Source organism: Eulemur rufifrons, chromosome 4 (genome assembly GCF_041146395.1).
Source record: "Eulemur rufifrons isolate Redbay chromosome 4, OSU_ERuf_1, whole genome shotgun sequence".
Classification (NCBI taxonomy): Eukaryota; Metazoa; Chordata; class Mammalia; order Primates; family Lemuridae; genus Eulemur; species Eulemur rufifrons.
This window is the reverse complement of record NC_090986.1, coordinates 84,437,410-84,458,404: the sequence shown is the minus strand read 5'-3', so window position 1 is coordinate 84,458,404 and position 20,995 is coordinate 84,437,410. Positions and strand designations below refer to the sequence as shown.

General features: G+C 52.2%; 1 protein-coding gene across 4 annotated transcripts; it reads right to left on the bottom strand.

The window, feature by feature from the left end:
* Positions 1-428: 428 nt before the first annotated feature.
* Positions 429-20,811, bottom strand: UPF3A (UPF3A regulator of nonsense mediated mRNA decay). 4 transcript variants are annotated; one of them, XM_069467818.1, is made up of 10 exons: positions 20,571-20,811; positions 20,156-20,262; positions 18,267-18,373; positions 15,298-15,396; positions 15,081-15,191; positions 12,670-12,725; positions 12,425-12,580; positions 4,594-4,745; positions 2,722-3,016; positions 429-563 (listed from the first exon to the last, which is right to left on the bottom strand). In XM_069467818.1, the coding sequence occupies exons 1-10, from the start codon at positions 20,772-20,774 to the stop codon at positions 435-437; spliced, it is 1,416 nt and encodes a 471-aa protein (XP_069323919.1). In that variant the 5' UTR covers positions 20,775-20,811; the 3' UTR covers positions 429-434. The 4 variants fall into 4 exon arrangements, 3 of the variants coding, with proteins under 3 accessions (XP_069323919.1, XP_069323920.1, XP_069323921.1); XM_069467819.1 differs by lacking the exon at positions 15,298-15,396 and having other exon boundaries at positions 20,571-20,793; XR_011233489.1 differs by lacking the exons at positions 429-563; positions 2,722-3,016; positions 12,670-12,725 and having other exon boundaries at positions 4,680-4,745; positions 20,571-20,793.
* Between the last annotated feature and the right edge of the window lie 184 nt (positions 20,812-20,995).

Below are 20,995 nucleotides of genomic sequence, written 5' to 3'. Positions count from 1 at the left end.
ACACTGTGGCTCACAAGGAAACGCAGACTCTGACAGACCATTTGCTCAAATCCGTGGTAAAACCCAAAGTGGATGCTGTTCTCACAACACACTGAACTGCTTCAGAATTCACACTAATACAATATTAATTCTCTTCCGTGTTTTATTTCCGTATTTTCCTACTTTCCAATGGAAATCGCTTCCTGTTTTAGCTAAATCATAAATACTAGTTTATACAAGAAATGGCAAAATCTATGAAAATTCTGCTCAATTTAAAAAAGATCACTTCTCTCTTAAGAAGGTTTCTAGAAGTTTCTATGTCACCCTCTACATTTCTGGCTCCTAGTTTCCTTCGAAGGAGTAAATTCACCTCTCAGCTTACGCTCCAGGGTAATTCACGCCCTTTCGGGCGGCCGTTCTCATCGCTCCCCGCATCACCGAGCAGGCACACAGGCTCACTCCGCCTCTTCCCCCTGCGCAGGACCAGCCCCCGCGGGGTCTTCCGCCCCGGTCTGCCCAGCACGTCCCTCCTCGGGGGCTCGGGGGCCAGCTCCCGGCTGGTGCGGCTGCAAGGCCGGCCGCTCCTGTGGGGGTGGACAGCAGGCGGTTACTCCCCCAGGGCCGGCCCCTCTCTGCACTTCTAGGGCCTCACGGCACCAAATGTCTAAAGAACATCAACCTGGCAGCTAAAAACCAGCCCTCTGCACAGCACCATCTCAGAAACCAGGCATCGTGAGGGGAAGAAAGCCACGAAAAGAAAACTAATATTTAAAAGAAGTTGGTTTTCTGGGACGCTGTTATTGCTCAAATGAAGAGCACTGTGGAAATCGTACGACCATGGTATTGTCCTCCCAGCTGGACTCAGTCCCTGAGTCTGAAACCGAGGCGTGGACCTCGGCCGTGAGGTCTGTGGGCTGAAACCAGCGGCATCAGTGAAGCAGTTTCCAGGTGGCTCATTCCTGCCCCCACCAACAGTGGGGGCTGCGGCTGTCCTTTCTTTAGCAAACACTAACCCGCCCTTTGATCAGACTCAGGAGCAACAGCCAGGGGAGCAGACGGTGACCCCGGGGTCAAGTCAACAGCAAGGCTGAGGACAGCTGCTCCCAGCACCAAAGGGGGCTGGCAGGGCAAATCCCAGCCCCAGGTCACCTGCCCGGCCGGCCAGGAGCAAGCTTCCTTCTCCGCCTCCGCCCCGCTCCCTCCACCCGCTGGGCAGCAGCCTTGGCCTCCCAAGGCCACCACGGGGAGCCCAGGCGTGAACTGCAAGGATGACTGATGTGGGCACACCCCACCCGCTCACCGGTACCCACTCCTGGACTCCTGGACCGAGTATGGCAGCCCCAGCAGGCCACTGCCAGGGGGTTTAACTTAATTTTCTTTTCCTTAAAATGGGAAGTCTGGGGGCAGGGCTCAGCAGCCCCAGCCGTCTGAACCTTTCCCCGCCTGCAGCCGACACACACAGCCCGGCTCCTCACCAAGCAACCAACACCTGTGTGTGGGGACGGAGCACAAACTCTGGTCCCACAAGGACACTGCACCCTGCCCGGGCTCGGCAGAAAGGAGCCATCGCACACAGAGCACCTCGGCTCCACCCGGTACTGTGGGATCTAACTGCGGGGGGGGGGGGGGGGGGGGGGCGGTGGAGCATCGTGCAGAATTCCCCACCTAGAGCTGTGCAAACACCCAAATCATTCACGGCTGCAGAAATACAAAGACAGTTGAAAAGCAAGTGCTCATGTGAACAATCCTCCCACGGGGTAGCGCATGGACCCCGAGGTTGCGGTATTAGCAACTGCGAGATCCCTGGAGTGCTGCGGGGAGGAGTCAAGGGCGAGGATGACAAGGCCGTTCCCTGCCTTTCCGCCTCACCGCAGCGTTTTAAAAATGAACATTACTGATACAGGAGGCTGAGGAGGAGGGCCAACCTCAACAGTCGCAGACGAAGTCCTCGGGCCCCAAAGCCACTCTCTCCGTGTACTTTATTCAGTCCTCATTTTTATTCCTGCACCTCTAGGAGCTACTGAAAGTGCGGGTTAGTGTTTTCTAAAAGGAAGACAGTTCGCGGTTCCCCACTGTTAGATGGAGGCAGGAATAATCCACATGGAAACTGCTTATTACTAACACTAATCATGGTTTTGGTTCACATAGAAAGCATTCTTGGAACGACAAAATCAGAGGTAGAGCGGACGGTGGCCGCCAGGGTCAGGGACGGGGACAGGGTGTGCGCTGGGCGCTGGGCAGCTCTCCGGGTGCGCAGGCGGCTCACCTGGCCCTGGGGGGCGAGGACATCACCTACGAGGCTGCTTTGGGAAAGTGTGATTCCAACAAAACTAACTTCAGGCTTCTGAAAGAAAAGCTGTTTTTTGGGCTAAGTGGGTTCACTGTGCAGAACTAACTTATGGGTGTTTAGGAGCCATTTGATTGTTCATTAATAATCAGAATGCTGCCAATAACATAAAAGAAAGCTCATTAGTATTTTCCTTACTGTCTTAAGGGTGAGTGAACTTACCTTATTCTCAGGCAAATGGTATAAATGTGCTAGTTTTACACTAAATAAAAACTTCCTTTCCCTGGTGAAAAATAACTGATTCTCTGGGAAAAAAACGATGGCTGGTTTCACTTTGGGATCTGACTTCCAGGAATAACTGCTCTGGCAAATACTGACAGTAGCTCCCCCTCACACCACAGGTGCAATCCCCGACACGACACCAGGACAGATTTTCCTTTCGGGTTAATAAAGACCTTATTTCCCAGCTGCTCCTTGCGGGGTGCCGGGCTGTCCTCACACCTCTGCCCTCTGCCCGGCCGCGCTTCGGCCTCCCCGGGGGCGCCGCCGTCCTGGCCGCCCTTCCTCCCTGCGTCCGGGGCAGGCCCTCTGCCCCACCTCAGCTCAGCGTCAGTCCTCCTGGGAGGCCTGCCTGGCTCGCAGTGAGCTCTGTGCTTTCTGGCATCCGCGTGGCACCTCTGCGCTTCCGGTTCTTTTTCTCGAGATCGTCTCTCCGTGTCCCTGTGCTCTCTGTCACTGTCATTTTGCGACCTGTGATTCAACACAAACGATCAGAGACCTGACGTAGCTGCTTATCGATGCCCGTCTTCCTCCCTAGGCTGTGCGCTCCCAAAAGGCAGGGAAGGCGCCAGCCGTGCCCAGGCTGCACACGGGTCTGCGCAGTGACGGCGCCTCGCAGGCTTTCAGCACAGAACCGTTGGAAAGACAATAAATCAGCAGCGATGGCGACAGCAACATCTGCCACTATACTTGAGTGACAGCCAAGCCTTACTGCTCAGGTACTTTATGTACCTATTTTTTTAATTCTCAATAACCTTCCAAAGTAAATATAACCCATCCCTCCTTTTTTTGACCGATGAAGTAAACAAGGCTAAAAGGGGCTGAGTGACTGTCCCCGGAGCGCAGGTCCGCCCGTCACGATGCATCCCTGGTACTGACAGCTTAACTTTCTGCTCCAAGCATGGCTACAGTTAACTGAAATTTAATAATGCTGGCTTAATTATATTCATGCACACGCTAAGATAGTACATGACTAGTAAATAAACAGCTGCTTAGCTCCTCTGGTTCCTAACGTCTTTCCCGCCACAGCTGTGGGTGACGCAGGGTGCACTCCCCCTGCGGGGCAGCTGCGCAAAGCAGGGGTTGCGCCGGGAACACGGCCACAGGCCCTGCTGTGTCGGCAATAACAAGAATGAAAACGCTTATAACATAAACACAGTGCTCTGAGGCCATGGGTTTGATAATCAGATGTAAATTAATTTTACAAAGAAACCGAATAAATCAAAACCCCCCAAAGAGGGAACAATATTTTCCCAACAAGGCAGTGAGGAAGGCGGTGAGAGCCCACTCAGGTCACTGTGACTCTGGCAAGTTGGTCGTGGGGACTCTGACCCCACGACCTCCGCGCCCGCCCTCCCAGCCAGAACCCAGCTCCAGCACCCCGGGAGCAAGGTGGCCCCGGCACCAGGACACTGAGGGTGCCGGCGCGAGGGGGCAGCACCCAGGTCAGAGGGCAGCTCTGACGGCCCTGCGGGCGCCCCCACCCCGCGCCGTCTGCCCGGCTCAGGGGTGAGCTCCCTCCAGAGACTTCCCCAGCAGCAAAGAGGGAGGAGAGACCCAAAGGAGCACGGGACCAGCACAGCCGGCCAGCGTGTGCACGTGTGTGTGTGCACAGCGTGAACAAAGAATGGCAGCGCTTAAACTTCTGTATCACAAAGGACTTGCCAGCCCTGAGAGACAGGATTCTCTGTGGACAAACTAAGGCCGCCGGAAGAGCAAACAGGCGAGCACCACACGGGGAAAACCGGCTTATCGGTGAAAATGGCAGACCAGGCAGCTGTGCCCGCGGACCCTGAGGGCCGGACGGCAGCAACAGGGTCCAGGAGGAAGGCCGAAGGGAGGAGGCAGCAGGAGGAGAGGACAACAGCTGAGCAAGTAACAGAAGGAAATTTCCCAGGTTTGAAGACTGGAAACCGCAGACTCAATAGGTTCCCCAGCTCCTGGCCAAACTCTCGGACTCTGAGATGAACGCGAGGTGCACACGCTCCCGCTGGCGACGGACACGCCACCGCCACTCGACGCCACCGCGCACGAGAACAAACGCTCACTTCGCCCCGAGCTCCTCCAGCCAGCTCTGCGCGGGCCTGGCTCTCGCCACTGCGCCTGTCTCCCGGCCTCCTGCTCCACAGGCCACGTCCCCTCCTCTTCCTCTGGGTTTCTCCGTGGTTGGCTCCTCTCCCTTTTCCGGTTTCTTAAGAAGCTGAGAAATTACAATGTTAGTAAAATATTGCCTCGAGCATATCATAAAAGAAGTTGCTGAACAAATAGTTAAACATAGAAACCAATATTGAGCCCAGAAGTTTGAACAGCAAAAGAATGTAAGCTAAAGGTCCAGAACCAAGGTCTTTGGTTTAATACACATGGAACATCCAGTCAAAATAATGTTTTGTCACAGAAAACCACACAGGATGGCCACTGTGATGAGAAGACGCTAGGCCCCAGTGACTCAAAGAGGCCACAAGGCAGAGCGTGCTCGGCGATTCCGCTCCTGCCCCTGCGTGGCGCACAGCGCTGTCCCGGGCCCTCGGCGCTGCACCTTCCGCGGCGCCCAGGTGCGGAGCTCGGATCCTGTTTCCTTTCAACTTCGGGGTCTAGTTTTTCTAAGATAAGCAAGTATTACTTTTGCAGTAAGGAAAAAAATAAACATTTTTTAAAAGGTTGCTTTATACCGATGACTTTCAGAATATAGCTTTCAAAAGGGAAGAAGTACCTCAGAGAATTCTGTTCTCACGCACGGACGTGGATGTCTTACATTACAGTGTAGCAAAACCACACACACACACAGCAGAGCGGGCGAGTCCGTCTGCGGAGGGGCACACGCCGCCAGCCGCGCGCTTCCCCGTCAGGCCCGCCCGCTGCTCCGCCCGCCTGCGCCTGCGCGGCACCTGGGGCCTGAAGGTTTCCCTTCAGGTCGTGTCCATCTTTCTTGTTTCCACACCAGTAACAGCTGCGACACACGCAAGCCACAGGGAGGTGCAGGAGTCTCTGTGTGGCCATTCGTTTAACAAACCATCCTGTGCACCGAGGAAGGGTTCTACCCACACGGCTGACCCAAACGCAGTGTCCTTCCTAACACTCCTGCACGCGACACCAGCTGGGTGTCCACATTCACCTCAGCTCGGACACCGCCCACCTGGAGCCAGCGTCAGACCTCACGGTGAGGGCTCAGCCCCCACTTCAGATGACAGTTCCAAGTCCAGCTGTCACCGGTACTTCTGAACAAGCAGTTCCCTTAACCTCCCCTCTGGCTTGATAACTGGCTAGGACGGCTCACGGAACTCAGGACGGCACTTACTTGTTATTGCCAGTTTGCTGTAAAGGCCGTAACTCACGAGCAGCCGCACGGAAGGGACGCGCAGGGCAGGGCAGGCGGCGCGGGGGCACTCGGAGACTCCAGGCCGAAACCCTCGCACCGTGGGGCGCTCACCAGCCCCGCAGCCCCGGCTCCTTGGCGTGTTCGCGGAGGCGTCATCATGTCAGCCCAATTGACTGAATCACCGGCCACCGGTGATCGCCTGATCTGCAGCCCCCTCCTCCGGGAGGCCGGTGGGCCTGCAAGTTCCAGCCCTCTGGTCCCGCCTCGGGCTTTCTGGCGGCCCCAGCCCCAGCAGAGAGGCCCCGGCCTGAAGCTGCCTCGCTGGCCGGCCAGACGCTCATCAGCTGCAGATGCCACAGGGCTGAGGGGCTGTGAGGCAGGAACCAGGGACCGAGACCCTGCACGGGGCCCGGGGAGCGTGGCTGTGCATGAGACAGACACACCCCTGCACTGTGGGACGGCAGGACGGACATCCTCGCTGAGGCAGCAGTGGGCACGTGGGAAGGGAAGGGTGTATACAGTGAAACAAATATTAAAAAGGAAACAAAGGAACGAGATGACCTCAGGTGGCACCAAACGCTGCTCACACCTGCTCACACGGGGTCCCGGGGCACAGGGATGGGGGCGAGGGGAGGGGACGGGTCTGGGAGAGCTTGTCGCGGAGGCCAGACAGACACCGAGACCGGACGGCGAGACGCGGCCACGTGTGTGGGGGGAAAGCTCCCGCGCAGGAAAACAGGCCGGCGGAGGTGGACTCGGCCCAGGGATGCAGGCGGGGAAAGCCGGCCCGGCAGCTGCACACCAGCGTCGGCCATCAGCCGCATGCAGCTCACCCACGCAACCCGCCACACACACACACCCTCGCCTGTGCTCACACGACACACGTAACCCGGTGACACACACACCCCTCGCCTGTGCTCGCATGACACACGTAACCTGGTGACACACGCACCCCTCGCCTGTGCTCACACGACACACACGTAACCCGGTGACACACGCACACCTCGCCTGTGCTCACACGACACACGTAACCCGGTGACACACGCACCCCCTCACCTGTGCTCACACGACACACACGTAACCCGGTGACACACACACCCTCACCTGTGCTCACACGACACACACGTAACCCGGTGACACACGCACACCTCGCCTGTGCTCACACGACACACACGTAACCCGGTGACACACACACCCTCACCTGTGCTCACACGACACACACGTAACCCGGTGACACACGCACACCCTCGCCTGTGCTCACACGACACACACGTAACCCGGTGACACACACACCCTCGCCTGTGCTCACACGACACACACGTAACCCGGTGACACAGGCACACCCTCGCCTGTGCTCACACGACACACACGTAACCCGGTGACACACACACACCCTCACCTGTGCTCACACGACACACACGTAACCCGGTGACACACACCCCCTCGCCTGTGCTCACACGACACACACGTAACCCGGTGACACAGGCACACCCTCGCCTGTGCTCACACGACACACACGTAACCCGGTGACACACGCACACCCTCGCCTGTGCTCACACGACACACGTAACCCGGTGACACACGCACACCCTCGCCTGTGCTCACACGACACACACGTAACCCGGTGACACACACACCCCCTCGCCTGTGCTCACACGACACACGTAACCCGGTGACACACGCACACCCTCACCTGTGCTCACACGACACACGTAACCCGGTGACACACACACCCTCGCCTGTGCTCACACGACACACACGTAACCCGGTGACACACACACCCCCTCGCCTGTGCTCACACGACACACGTAACCCGGTGACACACGCACACCCTCACCTGTGCTCACACGACACACGTAACCCGGTGACACACACACCCTCGCCTGTGCTCACACGACACACACGTAACCCGGTGACACACGCACACCTCGCCTGTGCTCACACGACACACACGTAACCCGGTGACACACACACCCTCGCCTGTGCTCACACGACACACACGTAACCCGGTGACACACACACCCCCTCGCCTGTGCTCACACGACACACACGTAACCCGGTGACACACACACCCCCTCGCCTGTGCTCACACGACACACACGTAACCCGGTGACACACACACCCCCTCGCCTGTGCTCACACGACACACGTAACCCGGTGACACACGCACACCCTCACCTGTGCTCACACGACACACGTAACCCGGTGACACACACACCCTCGCCTGTGCTCACACGACACACACGTAACCCGGTGACACACACACCCTCGCCTGTGCTCACACGACACACACGTAACCCGGTGACACACACACACCCTCGCCTGTGCTCACACGACACACACGTAACCCGGTGACACACACCCCCTCGCCTGTGCTCACACGACACACACGTAACCCGGTGACACAGGCACACCCTCGCCTGTGCTCACACGACACACACGTAACCCGGTGACACACGCACACCCTCGCCTGTGCTCACACGACACACGTAACCCGGTGACACACGCACACCCTCGCCTGTGCTCGCACGACACACACGTAACCCGGTGACACACACACACCCTCGCCTGTGCTCACACGACACACACGTAACCCGGTGACACACACACACCCTCGCCTGTGCTCACACGACACACACGTAACCCGGTGACACACACACCCCCTCGCCTGTGCTCACACGACACACACGTAACCCGGTGACACACGCACACCCTCGCCTGTGCTCGCACGACACACACGTAACCTGGTGACACACACACTCCCTCGCCTGTGCTCACACGACACACACGTAACCCGGTGACACACACACCCCCTCGCCTGTGCTCACACGACACACACGTAACCCGGTGACACACAAACACTTAAAAAGGCCGGGCGCGGTGGCTCACGCCTGTAATCCTAGCACTCTGGGAGGCCCAGGCGGGTGGATTGCTCAAGGTCAGGAGTTCGAGACCAGCCTGAGCAAGAGCGAGACCCCGTCTCTACTAAAAATAGAAAGAAATTATATGGACAACTAAAAATATATATAGAAAAATTAGCCGGGCATGGTGGCGCATGCCTGTAGTCCCAACTACTCGGGAGGCTGAGACAGGAGGATCGCTTAAGCCGAGGAGTCTGAGGTTGCTGTGAGCTAGGCTGACGCCACGGCACTCACTCTAGCCTGGGCAACAGAGTGAGACTCTGTCTCAGAAAAAAAAAAAAAAAAACCACTTAAAAAAAGCTTTATGTGGAAGATCACAGAATTTTCCTAGATAGTATCACCTACAGCCTACAATGCATATACTTGGAAATTTCATTTGTAACTTTGGTATCCTAACTTCGTATTTCAACTTGGGCCCACTGCTTAGCTGCGCAGCAAGTGCTGTATCACTCTTATTAACAAGGAGGGTGTCTCCTTGCCTTTCTGCCTTAGGCGGTTGATACAACTTCTTTTGGCATTTCTCACAGACTTTATTTTTCAGGGTTTTTAAAAGAAATTTCAATTCTCCGAATGATTTGTAAGTCAGAGGTCCCCACAGTAAGCACCTGGTGCTGGGTGACAGTGCAGGTAAACCTCCCCTGCACTGTCAGGCACCGTCCCGGCCCCGCCTCAGGGCGGACGCTGCAGTCACTCGTTGTCACTGGGCTCCATCTGCCACCAGGGGCTCGTTTGATCAGCTTTGGACAAGGCTAACCCTTCTCCTGCTGGTGTTTGTGTCCTGATTTCTGTTTTTTTATATGAAGGATCCCAAACTTACTTTTACTGACTGAAATTTGTTTTATTTCTTGGGCTTATTGTGGATTCTAATTGTATACGCAAAAGTATAAAAAAAAAGTGCTATATTCCAAATACTTTAAGTCCTACTAAAAACTATAGGCAACAAGTTTCCATGGTTCTTTCTGAAAAATTCTCAGTTTAAAAAGCAGCTGACAAAAGGGATTTTGAGAGAGCAAAGCACTGGGCATTGCTCTTCGTTAAAAAGGTAACTGAGAAGGTCAGACGACACTGGCACTCTCATGACCATAAAAAAAAATGTGCACCTATTTTGTCCCTGGTCATGACATGACAAAGATGAATTCCTACAATGACAGAAACCTGCCCTATGATAGGAAGGTATTACTTTATTAATCTTCATTTTGTTGTAGGGAATACATGTGCCACAATTTTGTCATGAAGAGATGTGTGTGCACGTGTAAACAACACGGACAGACAGAAACTGTTCGCAGAGTTTCCCGGGGAGGAGCTGGACTCCCCACTAGGTCCCTTCAGCTGGGGGGGCCGGGGGGTCATCTTTATTCAACAGGCTTGGCCGGTTCCCCTGTTTCATCCGTGTTACCAGAGTATGCAATTTTAAAACCATATAGATCTGCAGCCAATTCTTATCAAAGTCAACCTAAAAGAACCTACTTTGGATGACTGTTTTGGGGACAAAAGTTTTACCTATTCATCTTGCACACCTATTTTTTATCTTTGAAGCAAACGTGCTTGACAAACATTTCCCGGTTCCTGTCCCACACCTTTCATGAAGGTGTATTTCAAAAGAATGTCCTTATACTTTAAAAAGAGACCTTTCAAGAAACAGTCTTCAGAAACTGGGTTATTCATCACCCTGTTCATCAGGCATGTCAGGTTCTCCTTCAGGGGCACCTCTGCCCGTGGGAAATGAAGCAGGGCCACAGGACTCGTTTTGGCCAACGGCACACGGGCGGGACGGGCACGTCACCTCCACAGGGAAGCACCGAGAGCCCGTGTGCTCCAGCCGGCTGCGCGTCCTTTGCCCGCGGTCATACAGACCGTGGGAGCGAATGCCGGGACACAGCCTGCCAGCTGGGGGCACGGAACGGCTGCCCGGCACCGCTCTCCCTGCAAGTGCACCTCGGAGACACAGCGTCAACAACAAACGAGCTTCAGTTAAGCTAAACCAATGAGATTTTGAGACTGTTTGTTACTGCAGCACATTCTACCCAATCCTAACTGATACAAACGGTTGCAAGTTTTTACAGGGGTATTGTTTTTTGGTTCTGTGTGTGTGTGTGTGTTTTCGAGACAGAGTCTCACTCGTTGCCTGGGCTGGACTGCCGTGGCTTCATCATAGCTCACTGCAGCCTCAAATTCCTGGGCTCAAGTGATCCTCCTGCCTCAGCCTCCCAAGTAGCTGGGACTACAGGCATGTGCCACCATGCTCAGCTAATTTTTCTATTTTTAGTAGAGATGGGGTCTCACTCTTGCTCAGGCTGGTCTTGAACTCCTGAACTCAAGCGATCCTCCCGTCTTGGCCTCCCAGACTGCTAGGATTACAGTGTGAGCCACTGCGCCCAGCCTGTAGGGGTATTAAGAAATTGTAGGCCAGGCGTGGTGGCTCACGCCTATGATCCTAGCACTCTGGGAGGCTGAGGCGGGCGGATTGTTTGAGCTCAGTAGTTCGAGACCAGCCTGAGCAAGAGGGAGACCCAGTCTCTACTAAAAATAGAAAGAAATTATATGGACAGCTAAATATATATATAGAAAAAATTATCCGGGCATGGTGGCGCATGCCTGTAGTCCCAGCTACTCAGGAGGCTGAGGCAGGAGGACGGCTTGAGCCCACGAGTGTGAGGTTGCTGTGAGCTAGGCTGACGCCATGGCACTCCAGCCTGGGCAACAAAGTGAGACTCTGTCTCAAAACAAAACAAAACAAAACAACAAAAAAGAAATTGTTCTCTCCATTGCTAGTGAACCCCGTGGGAAAAATTATTTTAGAGCAAAGCCCTAGAAAAATCTTTGTTTTCCTTGAAGAACTAATATGTTTTCTCTTTGTAAAGCAAATTATGTTTCTGATCAACTTTTCTGTGTTTGACTGCCGAGAACATCAAAAACAAAGCTATAGTTCAATGATCTCTTTCCTACTCTTTCCTTTTCTAATCTGTCTTTCTCCAAGTCCTCATATTTTATTTTTCCTTATATTGTACGATTTTATTGAACCACTATAAGGTACCTTAAATCCTCCGTGGAGTGAGGTAAAATGCACATTAGGTTGAAATCTAGATTTAATAAGCTCATTTGAGCAGGGTATTAAGAAGCTAAGGGTTGATCCCAATTCTGGCCAATACCTTTTACACAGAGCAAAATTCCCTCTACGCTTCACAGCACGCTCATAAATAAAGGCACCTGTCACAGGAGCAAGTGGGCAAGAGGTAGAGAGCCCCATTGCTGCTGCCAAAAAATAAATGACACAACTCAGTTCTGTGAGTCAGCCGAGCCAGTGGGTTCTGAATGTGTATTTTTCAGTTAGGAAAATGCAAGCAGAAGCCCAGCAAATAGCAACGTGGGGCCCGCGGGCTGTGCCTGCTCCCCACAGCCCCGCTCCGCACCCTGCGGGGGCCGCCCACCCACCTGGGCCTCCCAACAGCACGTCCAGGAACTCCTAGGGCTCAGGGAACACAATCTGGAAACTACCATTGTAGTATGGAAAAAAAGGAACTATAACAAAGGATTAATCGAAAATGTTTTTAAAATTTTAAAGAGCTAAAATACCTAACAGGTTCAATTAGTATAGCACAACTATTTTTGGAAAAAGTAAATGAAACGTTTCCTCAAAATTACCTTAATCCTTATTTCTTTCTCAGTAGTCTTCTGTTTATCTGCCTCTTTCCTTTTACATCTTTCTTCTTCTCTTCTTTTTCTTTTTTCCTCTTCCCGCAAGCGTTTCTTCTCTAACTCCCTCCTCCTCCGCTCTTCTCGCTTCTCTTCTCGAATTCTCTAAGGATGTGGAAAAGTACGCGTAGGAACCGCCCGGGTGGACGTGGCAGAAGCAGGAGGGGTGTTCACCAGGAAAAGGCCAGGCCTACCTGCTTTTCTAATTTTCTGTTTTTAATATATTCCAAAAGAGGTGTGGTTCTTCTGGCTAAAACACAAAAATGGTAATGCAGTATTTAACTCCTAAAGTAAGATTTCTTTTCTTGTTTTCAATTTAATCCTTAAAATAATTAGGGGGACAATATTATTATTTTTTAAATTTACACAAGCAACAGTGTATCCAGGGAAGTTTTTATTTCACTACTACGAAGTTAAGTAATTTGAAGGTACCAGCAATTTTACACATAGTAGACATGTCATTCCTGATTCTTCAGGGAGTCTTAAAATATTACTTACAAGGACCATATACAAGTAAAATGAATACAATGCATTAAACTCCCCAAATGTTACGAGCATCTCTTCTTCACAGTTTTTCAGATACCTTATTGAGTCACTAAATAACATATTTATACGTTCACTTTGATTCAATACATATTCTATTTTTTCCTTTTCTACTTTCCAGACAATGATTTTTAGCAACTTGGATTCCTGTAATGTTGTATAATATATACTCCATAAAAATCAAGGTGACACAAAAACTCTGCAGTTTGGAAAGTGACCCTGCACGGCACTGTTCCTGTTCATCAAAACTGGTCCTGTTCATCAGAAAGGCACCACTACCAAGCAATCGACACTTCCACAGACTTGAACTTGACCCTCACCTTTCGTGCCCCGACCTCTGATCTGACCCGGACTCTGGGTGCCCAGTGAGCCGCAGGCCCGACGGTGCTGCCTCTGAGGGACCCAGGACCAGACGGGAGCCCAAGGTGGGGAGGGGGAAGCTGGTTTGGGTCTATTCTGAAGGTCTTTAAGAACTCAGATCAAATGGGGCTGGGAAAAATCTCTGGATGTGTCTGGAATTCCGAGGGTTAGGAACAGTCAGGAGTCACAGGAGAGCCCTGGGCCAGGGACCCCCACCTTGGAACTTTAAGGACCTCTGACAACACGTGTCAAACAGCGCCTGCTAAAGGAGCTCCGCCCCAGGCACGGGCTGTGGGGACGGTCCCCGTGGAGAACTCGCTCTCCCCCAGGTGGCTCCTGTGTTGACCATGGGCTCCGGCTCAGGGTGAGCAAAGCTGACTGGCCGAAGTCAAAGGTCGGCCTTTAGTAATGGGCAAATCATCTCAAATGAACCAGGGTTCCACTCTGCTCTGTGAAGGCCTGGACTTGTCAGCCAGGAAAAGTGCAAGACCACCCTGGATGACCTATGGCCTGTGTGGGTGGGGAGGCTGACCCTAGACTCCACTGCCTTCCTTCCTCTCCTACAAAACATCTGCTCTGGCCGGGCGCGGTGGCTCCCGCCTGTCATCCCAGCACTCTGGAAGGCCGAGGCAGGAGGATCGCTTGAGCCCGGGAGTTTGAGGTTGCTGCGAGCGAGGCTGATGCCACCGCACTCTAGTCTGTGAGTGAGACTCTGTCTCAAAAAACAACAACAACAAAAGAAACCCCGCTTTGAGCCACATATTAAATCAGCTGTTATAAAACATAAAAACTTCATTACTAAAGAAGAATATTAGTAAACTATTTCAATAACATTAACCTTTCCTACCAATTTATTCAACAAACATTTACTCCTTCCTAAACTCCTCTGTGCTACAATGCAAAGAAGAAAACACAGTCCCCCCCGGGGAAGTGGAGACGCGAGGCGAGAGAGGAGTTTCTAGGGAGGGAGATCAACAGATAAGAAGATAAACTATAAACGGTGTGACTGCCACGTCAGTAAGCCTCCACGGGTGAGCAGAGCGACAGAGCGGAGAGACACTGCCGGGTGTGTCGGGGACGAAAGCACGGCAGTCTGCCTGCCGACAGTGCGGTTTCCTGTCTGTGCTCCAATTTGGGGCATGGCTACGAGGAGACAACCGTTTCTAAAACACCACGTGCAGGTGCCGGGCTGAAGTCTGGACTCACACCGGGTTCTGCGCTCTGGTGGCTGCGCATACTCCCTCAGTTTGTGTGGCTTGCTCAGGGGGCTCGGAAATTTTTTTTGAACAGCAGCAGGGTGACCTCACACGTGAGCAGAGTCTCACTCTTCTGGCGTCCCAAGGCATCCTGGACACTGCTCTCTGCAAAGAGCCCTGACTGTGACTTCGGGGCACAACGCTCCTTCCCTGACACGGCAGGTGCGGAGAGCTCACCTGTCCTTGCCGCTGCTCATTCAGAAGCACCGTAACTCAAAACCACATGACCACAACTGGAAAAGCAGGTGCTCTCCCTCAACAAATGCTCAGAAATACTTCCCCAAACTGCTATCTTGCCATTCTTTTGTCAAAACTAGAAAATACTCTACATTTCTGCTAAGCCCATAACAAGTTTCAATTTTTGTCATAATCATGAAAAAGAAATAAATACATATTCTATAAACAAACATCTCAAGAAGGAAAAGGAAAGAAACGAGGGCACAGACCAACAAGCTCTCGCGTCTTTGCCTCCAGCTCTCCCAGCACAGCTTCAGGGTTGGCGCCGGCCTTCTCTTCCCCCACATAGTAAGTTTCCAAGAACTTCTTATACTCTGGATCTGTCATTTTAAAAAGTGAAAACGAAAATAAGCACAACCTTCCCCAACTACAGCAGGGAATTACACTGGACCAGTGCACTTAACTTGGAACTTGGACAGGGCTCACCATCTTCGATGCTTCCAGTCTTGGCATCTCTTCTCTTCAGCTTCTTCCTGGCTACCTTCTGGAACGGGGCGAACTCCACCACCGCAGGATACTCTAGGCCTTGAACAGGAAACACATTCCAAACCGTTCTGAAATTCCATTACATCCATTTCCGAAAATCATGATCCAGCTTGCTTAAGGGTTAGGTATACCGATGACGTGCTTTGCTACTGCTTAAACTACGATCTACTCATGCTTGCGAGCACCTGCAACCTCAGCACGTCAAACCCCAGATTTAAACAAAGTATGAACTGGTGGTAGGAGGAGCAATTATTTATTAAATGAAACAATTCATCATGTGGTGGTATATAACTGAATACACTCAAAATCCATCAAATTTTTCACTTTAAAAGGATGATTTTTACCATATGTAACTTACACCTCAATAAACCTGACCTCCCTACCCCCACAGCAAATGATTTAACACTGGATTACCTTTACATAATCAGGTTTCTTAGTTCCATCTTAAACTTTCTAAGAGGTTATCAATCTATTACGTAAGTTAAGGAAATTACTTTGCTCAGAAGAGACCCAGGGCTCAAGGAGGGGCTTCAAAGGGTACATATAATATTCAGGTAAAATTGGTTTCCAATGTAAAAGTTGAGAATGGAAGTCACTAGAAAGCGACTTTGTCATTATGTGGTGGGGAAACCAGCACAAGAGAAGCGTTCACTAAGAGAATCTGCTATCTGCTTAATCAACAAATGGAACCCTTCTACCCCAGTACTAAACCCACTGAGTAACCATTTTTAAACTTGTCAGTTGGGGTCAGGAGACCATGACACTGTAACTCCCATTTATCTGGAAGACATTTTTGTGTCAACCTCGACTGTCCAGAGGCAGGAGGCAAGCAGGGCACTGGACCGCAGCAAAGCGCCCGCTCACCGCTGCATCCACAATGCCTGGCACGTCGTAGACGCTCGCTGAATGGCAGGCAACACACTCCCTGGTTTCAAACTTCCTACAAAGCTACAGCGTTGAACACGGTGGTACTGGCATAAAGACAGACACACACACCAGTGGGACAGAATGGAGAACCCAGAAAAACCCTGTACACATGGCCAAATGATTCCAACAAGGGTCCCAGGACCATTCAATGAGGAAATGACAGTCTTTTCACAAACCGATATTGGGAAAACTAGATATGCACATGCAAAAACATGAATTTGGACCTTTACCTAATATCACATACAAAAATTAACTCAAAATGAATCAAACCTAAATGTAAGACTTAAAATTATAAGATGCTTAGAATAAAACATGGAAGAAAATCTCCATAATGTCAGCTTTGATAACGAGTTCTTGATATGACACCAAAAGCACACGCAACCGAAGTAAAAATAAATAAACTGAACTACATCGAAATTAAAAGCTGCCAGGCATCAAAAGACACAATCAACAGAGTGAAAAGGCAACCTATGGAATGGGTGGAAATATCTGCAAATCATACATCTGATAACAGGTTAATAGCCAGAATTACAGAGAACGCCTATAATTCAACGCCAAACAACCCAATTAAAAAATGGGCAAAGAACTTGAATGGATATTTCAAAGACTATATGCAAATGGCCAAGAAGCACATGAAAAGATGCTCAACATCAATAACGGGTAGAGAAATGCAAATGGAAACCACAATGAGATACCACCTTAAACCCAGGATGCTGGCGGATGTTAAAATCAGTGCTGAGGAGGATGTGGAGTGACTGGAACCCTTGTGTGCTCTGGTGGGAAGAGAGAATGGTGCAGTTGCTGTGGAAACCAGTGTGGCAGTAAATGGCACGCATATGTTGCCAATATTTTTTAAAACCAAAAAAAAGGCAACTGAATATGTTACTGAATAAATGAGCAATCAACAGAAATGTCAAATAGTTTAAGCACTGAACTTGATTTTCCTCACAGGAAATGTCTTGGCCCTCAACTTAGTCACTCTTTTGCAATCTCTTCTAGTTTGTTACCACTCAGTGGAGGAGAAGAAAACACTTCGGGGTCGGTGGGAAGAGGTTGGCTGGGGAGGGCAGGGGAGGGCACGAAACAGTTGCTGTGAGAGGCACACAGGCTTGACAGCAGCGAAAATGATGGTGAAGAGACAGGAAAAACATCAAAAGCAGAACCGCAGAAGCACAGGGAACTGGAAACACAGAGCAGAGGTAAACGTCGCTACTGAACAGTTGCCGGTGACCAAGGTTCACGGTTACATCCTCTTCCCCATGTTACCAAGAAATGGTACAATCATGAAGACAGATGTAAGTGTACAACACATTTTAGAGAATTCCTATCACACACGGGTAAAGTAATTTAGTTTTGGAACATAAAAAGATAAAGGTCATATCCAGAAAACTCATTTATATGAAAATATAAATATAATACATCAATAGGCTGTCACTATTACATAGAATTTCTGGAATTTTTTGGTTTATATATAATTTAAATTTTAATTATCAGCACATAATTACAGTAACATAATCAAAATTTATGATCTTGTTTTAGTCTCTGAGAACTTTTCTTTTTTTTTTTTTTGATATAGAGTTTCACTCTGTTGCCCAGGCTGGAGTGCTGTGGCGTCAGCCTAGCTCACAGCAACCTCCAACTCCTGGGCTCAAGCGATCCTCCTGCCTCAGCCTCCCGAGTAGCCGGGACTACAGGCATGCGCCACTGTGCCCAGATAATTTTATATATACATTTTTAGTCATCCAGATAATTTCTTTCTATTTTAGTAGAGACGGGGTCTCGCTCTTGCTCAGGCTGGTCTTGAACTCCTGACCTTGAGCGATCCTCCCACCTCGGCCTCCCAGAGTGCAAGGATTACAGGCGTGAGCCACTGCGCCCGGCCTCTGAGAACTTCTCAATTAAAACTCACAAATATTCCATCAAAACTTCATTAATATACTTACAGATTATAATAAAGAGTTTAAAAAAACAAATGATCCAACCTTTACTGTCAATGAAGATATATCCATCAAAACGATCTCTGAAAAGAAGGATGTCATCAGGGTTTCTAAAATTAATGTATGCTCTTGAGTAGAGATGAGGATGAAGACTAAAATAAGAGAGAACGGTGATGGTTAGTACGAGACACAACGCTCCTTTAACGTAGCCTTTTTTTTTTTCTTTTCTGGATACAACAACATTCACTTCAGGTAAAACGTTTATATTAAAGAATCATCTCCTAGTTAATTATAACAATTTGGATATTCTTTTTTTTTCTTTTTTTTTTTTTTGAGACAAAGTCTCGCTTTGTTGCCCGGGCTAGAGTGAGTGCCGTGGTGTCAGTCTAGCTCACAGCAACCTCAAACTCCTGGGCTTAAGCCATCCTCCTGCCTCAGCCTCCCGAGTAGCTGGGACTACAGGCATGCGCCACCATGCCCAGCTAATTTTTTCTATACATATTTTAGTTGGCCAGATAATTTCTTTCTATTTTTTTTTAGTAGAGACGGGGTCTCGCTCTTGCTCACGCTGGTCTCGAACTCCTGACCTCGAGCGATCCTCCCGCCTCGGCCTCCCAGAGTGCTAGGATTACAGGCGTCAGCCACTGCGCCCGGCCAATTTGGATATTCTTTAGCAAAAACAAACCCACCATTAACTGAGACCTTTTTAATTACTTGAGAGAAATAACTTAGGTTAGCTTCTCTGCACAGAGCTGGGGTGCGAGTACAGTGCTCAGAGGTTGAAAACTCAAACAAAGGTTATTCAAGGGTCATTCCTAATCATGGTGACCGGAACGCAATGCTAGCCATGACTTGCTCATAGGTGCTTTAAAGCAGTATTTACTGTGGCACAGGCGTGGAGTCTGCGGAGAGCACTGAGCCTTCCTCCCCTCACCGCCCCCAATTTCCCTTCAGGCAGGAACTTTCACTCCCACTTCACAGACCAGAGCCCAGGTCGGAGAAACCGGCCCTTGCGGAGGGTGCAGGCAGTAACGAGGCGGGATGCAACTCCAATCCAGGTCACCCTGTACCTGTTTTTCTAAACTCCAGTCATCTGAAAATAATCTGTAAGGTTTTTTATAACCATATCTATGTTTACTAATTAGTGATATTACTTTCAATGGACTGACATGTTTGTTGAAACATATTTATTCTAAAAGAACGTTGGGGCGCGGTGGCTCCCGCCTGTAATCCCAGCACTGGGAGGCCGAGGCGGGAGGATCGCTCGAGGTCTGGAGTTCGAGACCAGCCTGAGCAAGAGCGAGACCCTCCCCCATTTAATTTAAAGAGTTAAAATAAAAATAATGAAATAAAAAACCCGAAAGTTTATACAACCACCATGAATGGAAATCATGACACTGAAGACAAGGATAACAAACGACAACGAAGATAATACAAATGAACGCTGCGAGACGGCCCCTGCGACAGTCTGAGCTGGGGGACCTGTCAGTGAAGGGCACGTCCTCGCAGTCACTGTGTCACCAGCCGCGGAAGGGCAGGGACCAGGCCCCGCCCCGGTGCAAGGGGCTGCTGAAACTCGCCGGGGGACACCTCTGTGACTCCGCTGTCGTCACATGGTCTTCGACCGACTGCAAGCTCCAGGGCTAAGGCATGGACACCCAGGACACGAGAACGGAGCCCCGCGCGGAGCGCTGGGCCGGGGCACACTCCCTCGCGCGCTCCGCGGCGCCCGCCCCCAGGCCACCTGCAGGCTCGGGTCCGCGCCCCCCGCGGCGCCCACCCCGAGGCCACCTGCAGGTCCGGGTCCGCGCCCCCCGCGGCGCCCGCCCCCGAGGCCACCTGCAGGCCCGGGTCCGCGCCCCCCGCGGCGCCCGCCCCCGAGGCCACCTGCAGGCTCGGGTCCGCGCCCCCCGCGGCGCCCGCCCCCCGCGCACCTGAGGTCGGCCGCGAAGAACTCGAAGTAGTCGTGCGCGGGCAGCGGGCGCAGCTGCTCCTCCAGCTGCTCCTGGGTGAGGCCGGGGGGCAGTCGCCGGACGACCACCTGCGGAGAGCCAGGCCGCCGCGTCCGCGTTGGCCACGCCCCTCCAGCCGCTCCGCCCCGCCCACCACCCGCCCCGCCCCTCCACGCGGGCCCAGGCCGCCCCTCCCCTGCCCCCGCCCCTCCGATGCCCCGCCTCCCCACGCCGGCGCAGACGGTCTCCTGCCCAGCCCTAGGCCCCGCCCCTCGCGGTCCGTTAGCCTCTCCCCTCCTTAAGCCCTGTCCTCGTCCCGCCCATTTGCTCGCGGCCCCGCCCCACCTCGCTCCAGACCGCACTCTTCTCCTCGCGACGTTTCCCACACCGCCCCCACCTTGCTCAGGGCCGTGGTCTTCTCCTCGCGATGTTTGCCCACGCCACCCCCACAGCCCGAAGACGAGGCTGGTGGGGTCTCGGGCTCTTGCCGCGGCGACTCATGGCGGAACTGGCCCTCTAGAGCCGGCGGCTTTTCCCTCCCGCTCGGGCCCCGAGCAGCAGCAGCCGTCCCCGGGCCGCCAACCCCCTCCTGAGACCGCATCCCGCGTCCGCCGCGTAGCCGTTGCCGCCAGCGCGCGGCTGAAACCTCGCGAGAACTCGGCGGCCGTTGCTCCTCCCCCGCCGCGTTCGGACGCCGGCCCGCCCCCGCCCCCGCCCCCGCCGGCAGGCCAGGACGCAGTCGCCGTGCGGGCCTGGGGCATGCGGCGGGGCCAGGGTCGCGACCTCGAGCCCGGGGCTCCCAGGTCCGGCGGGCCACTCATG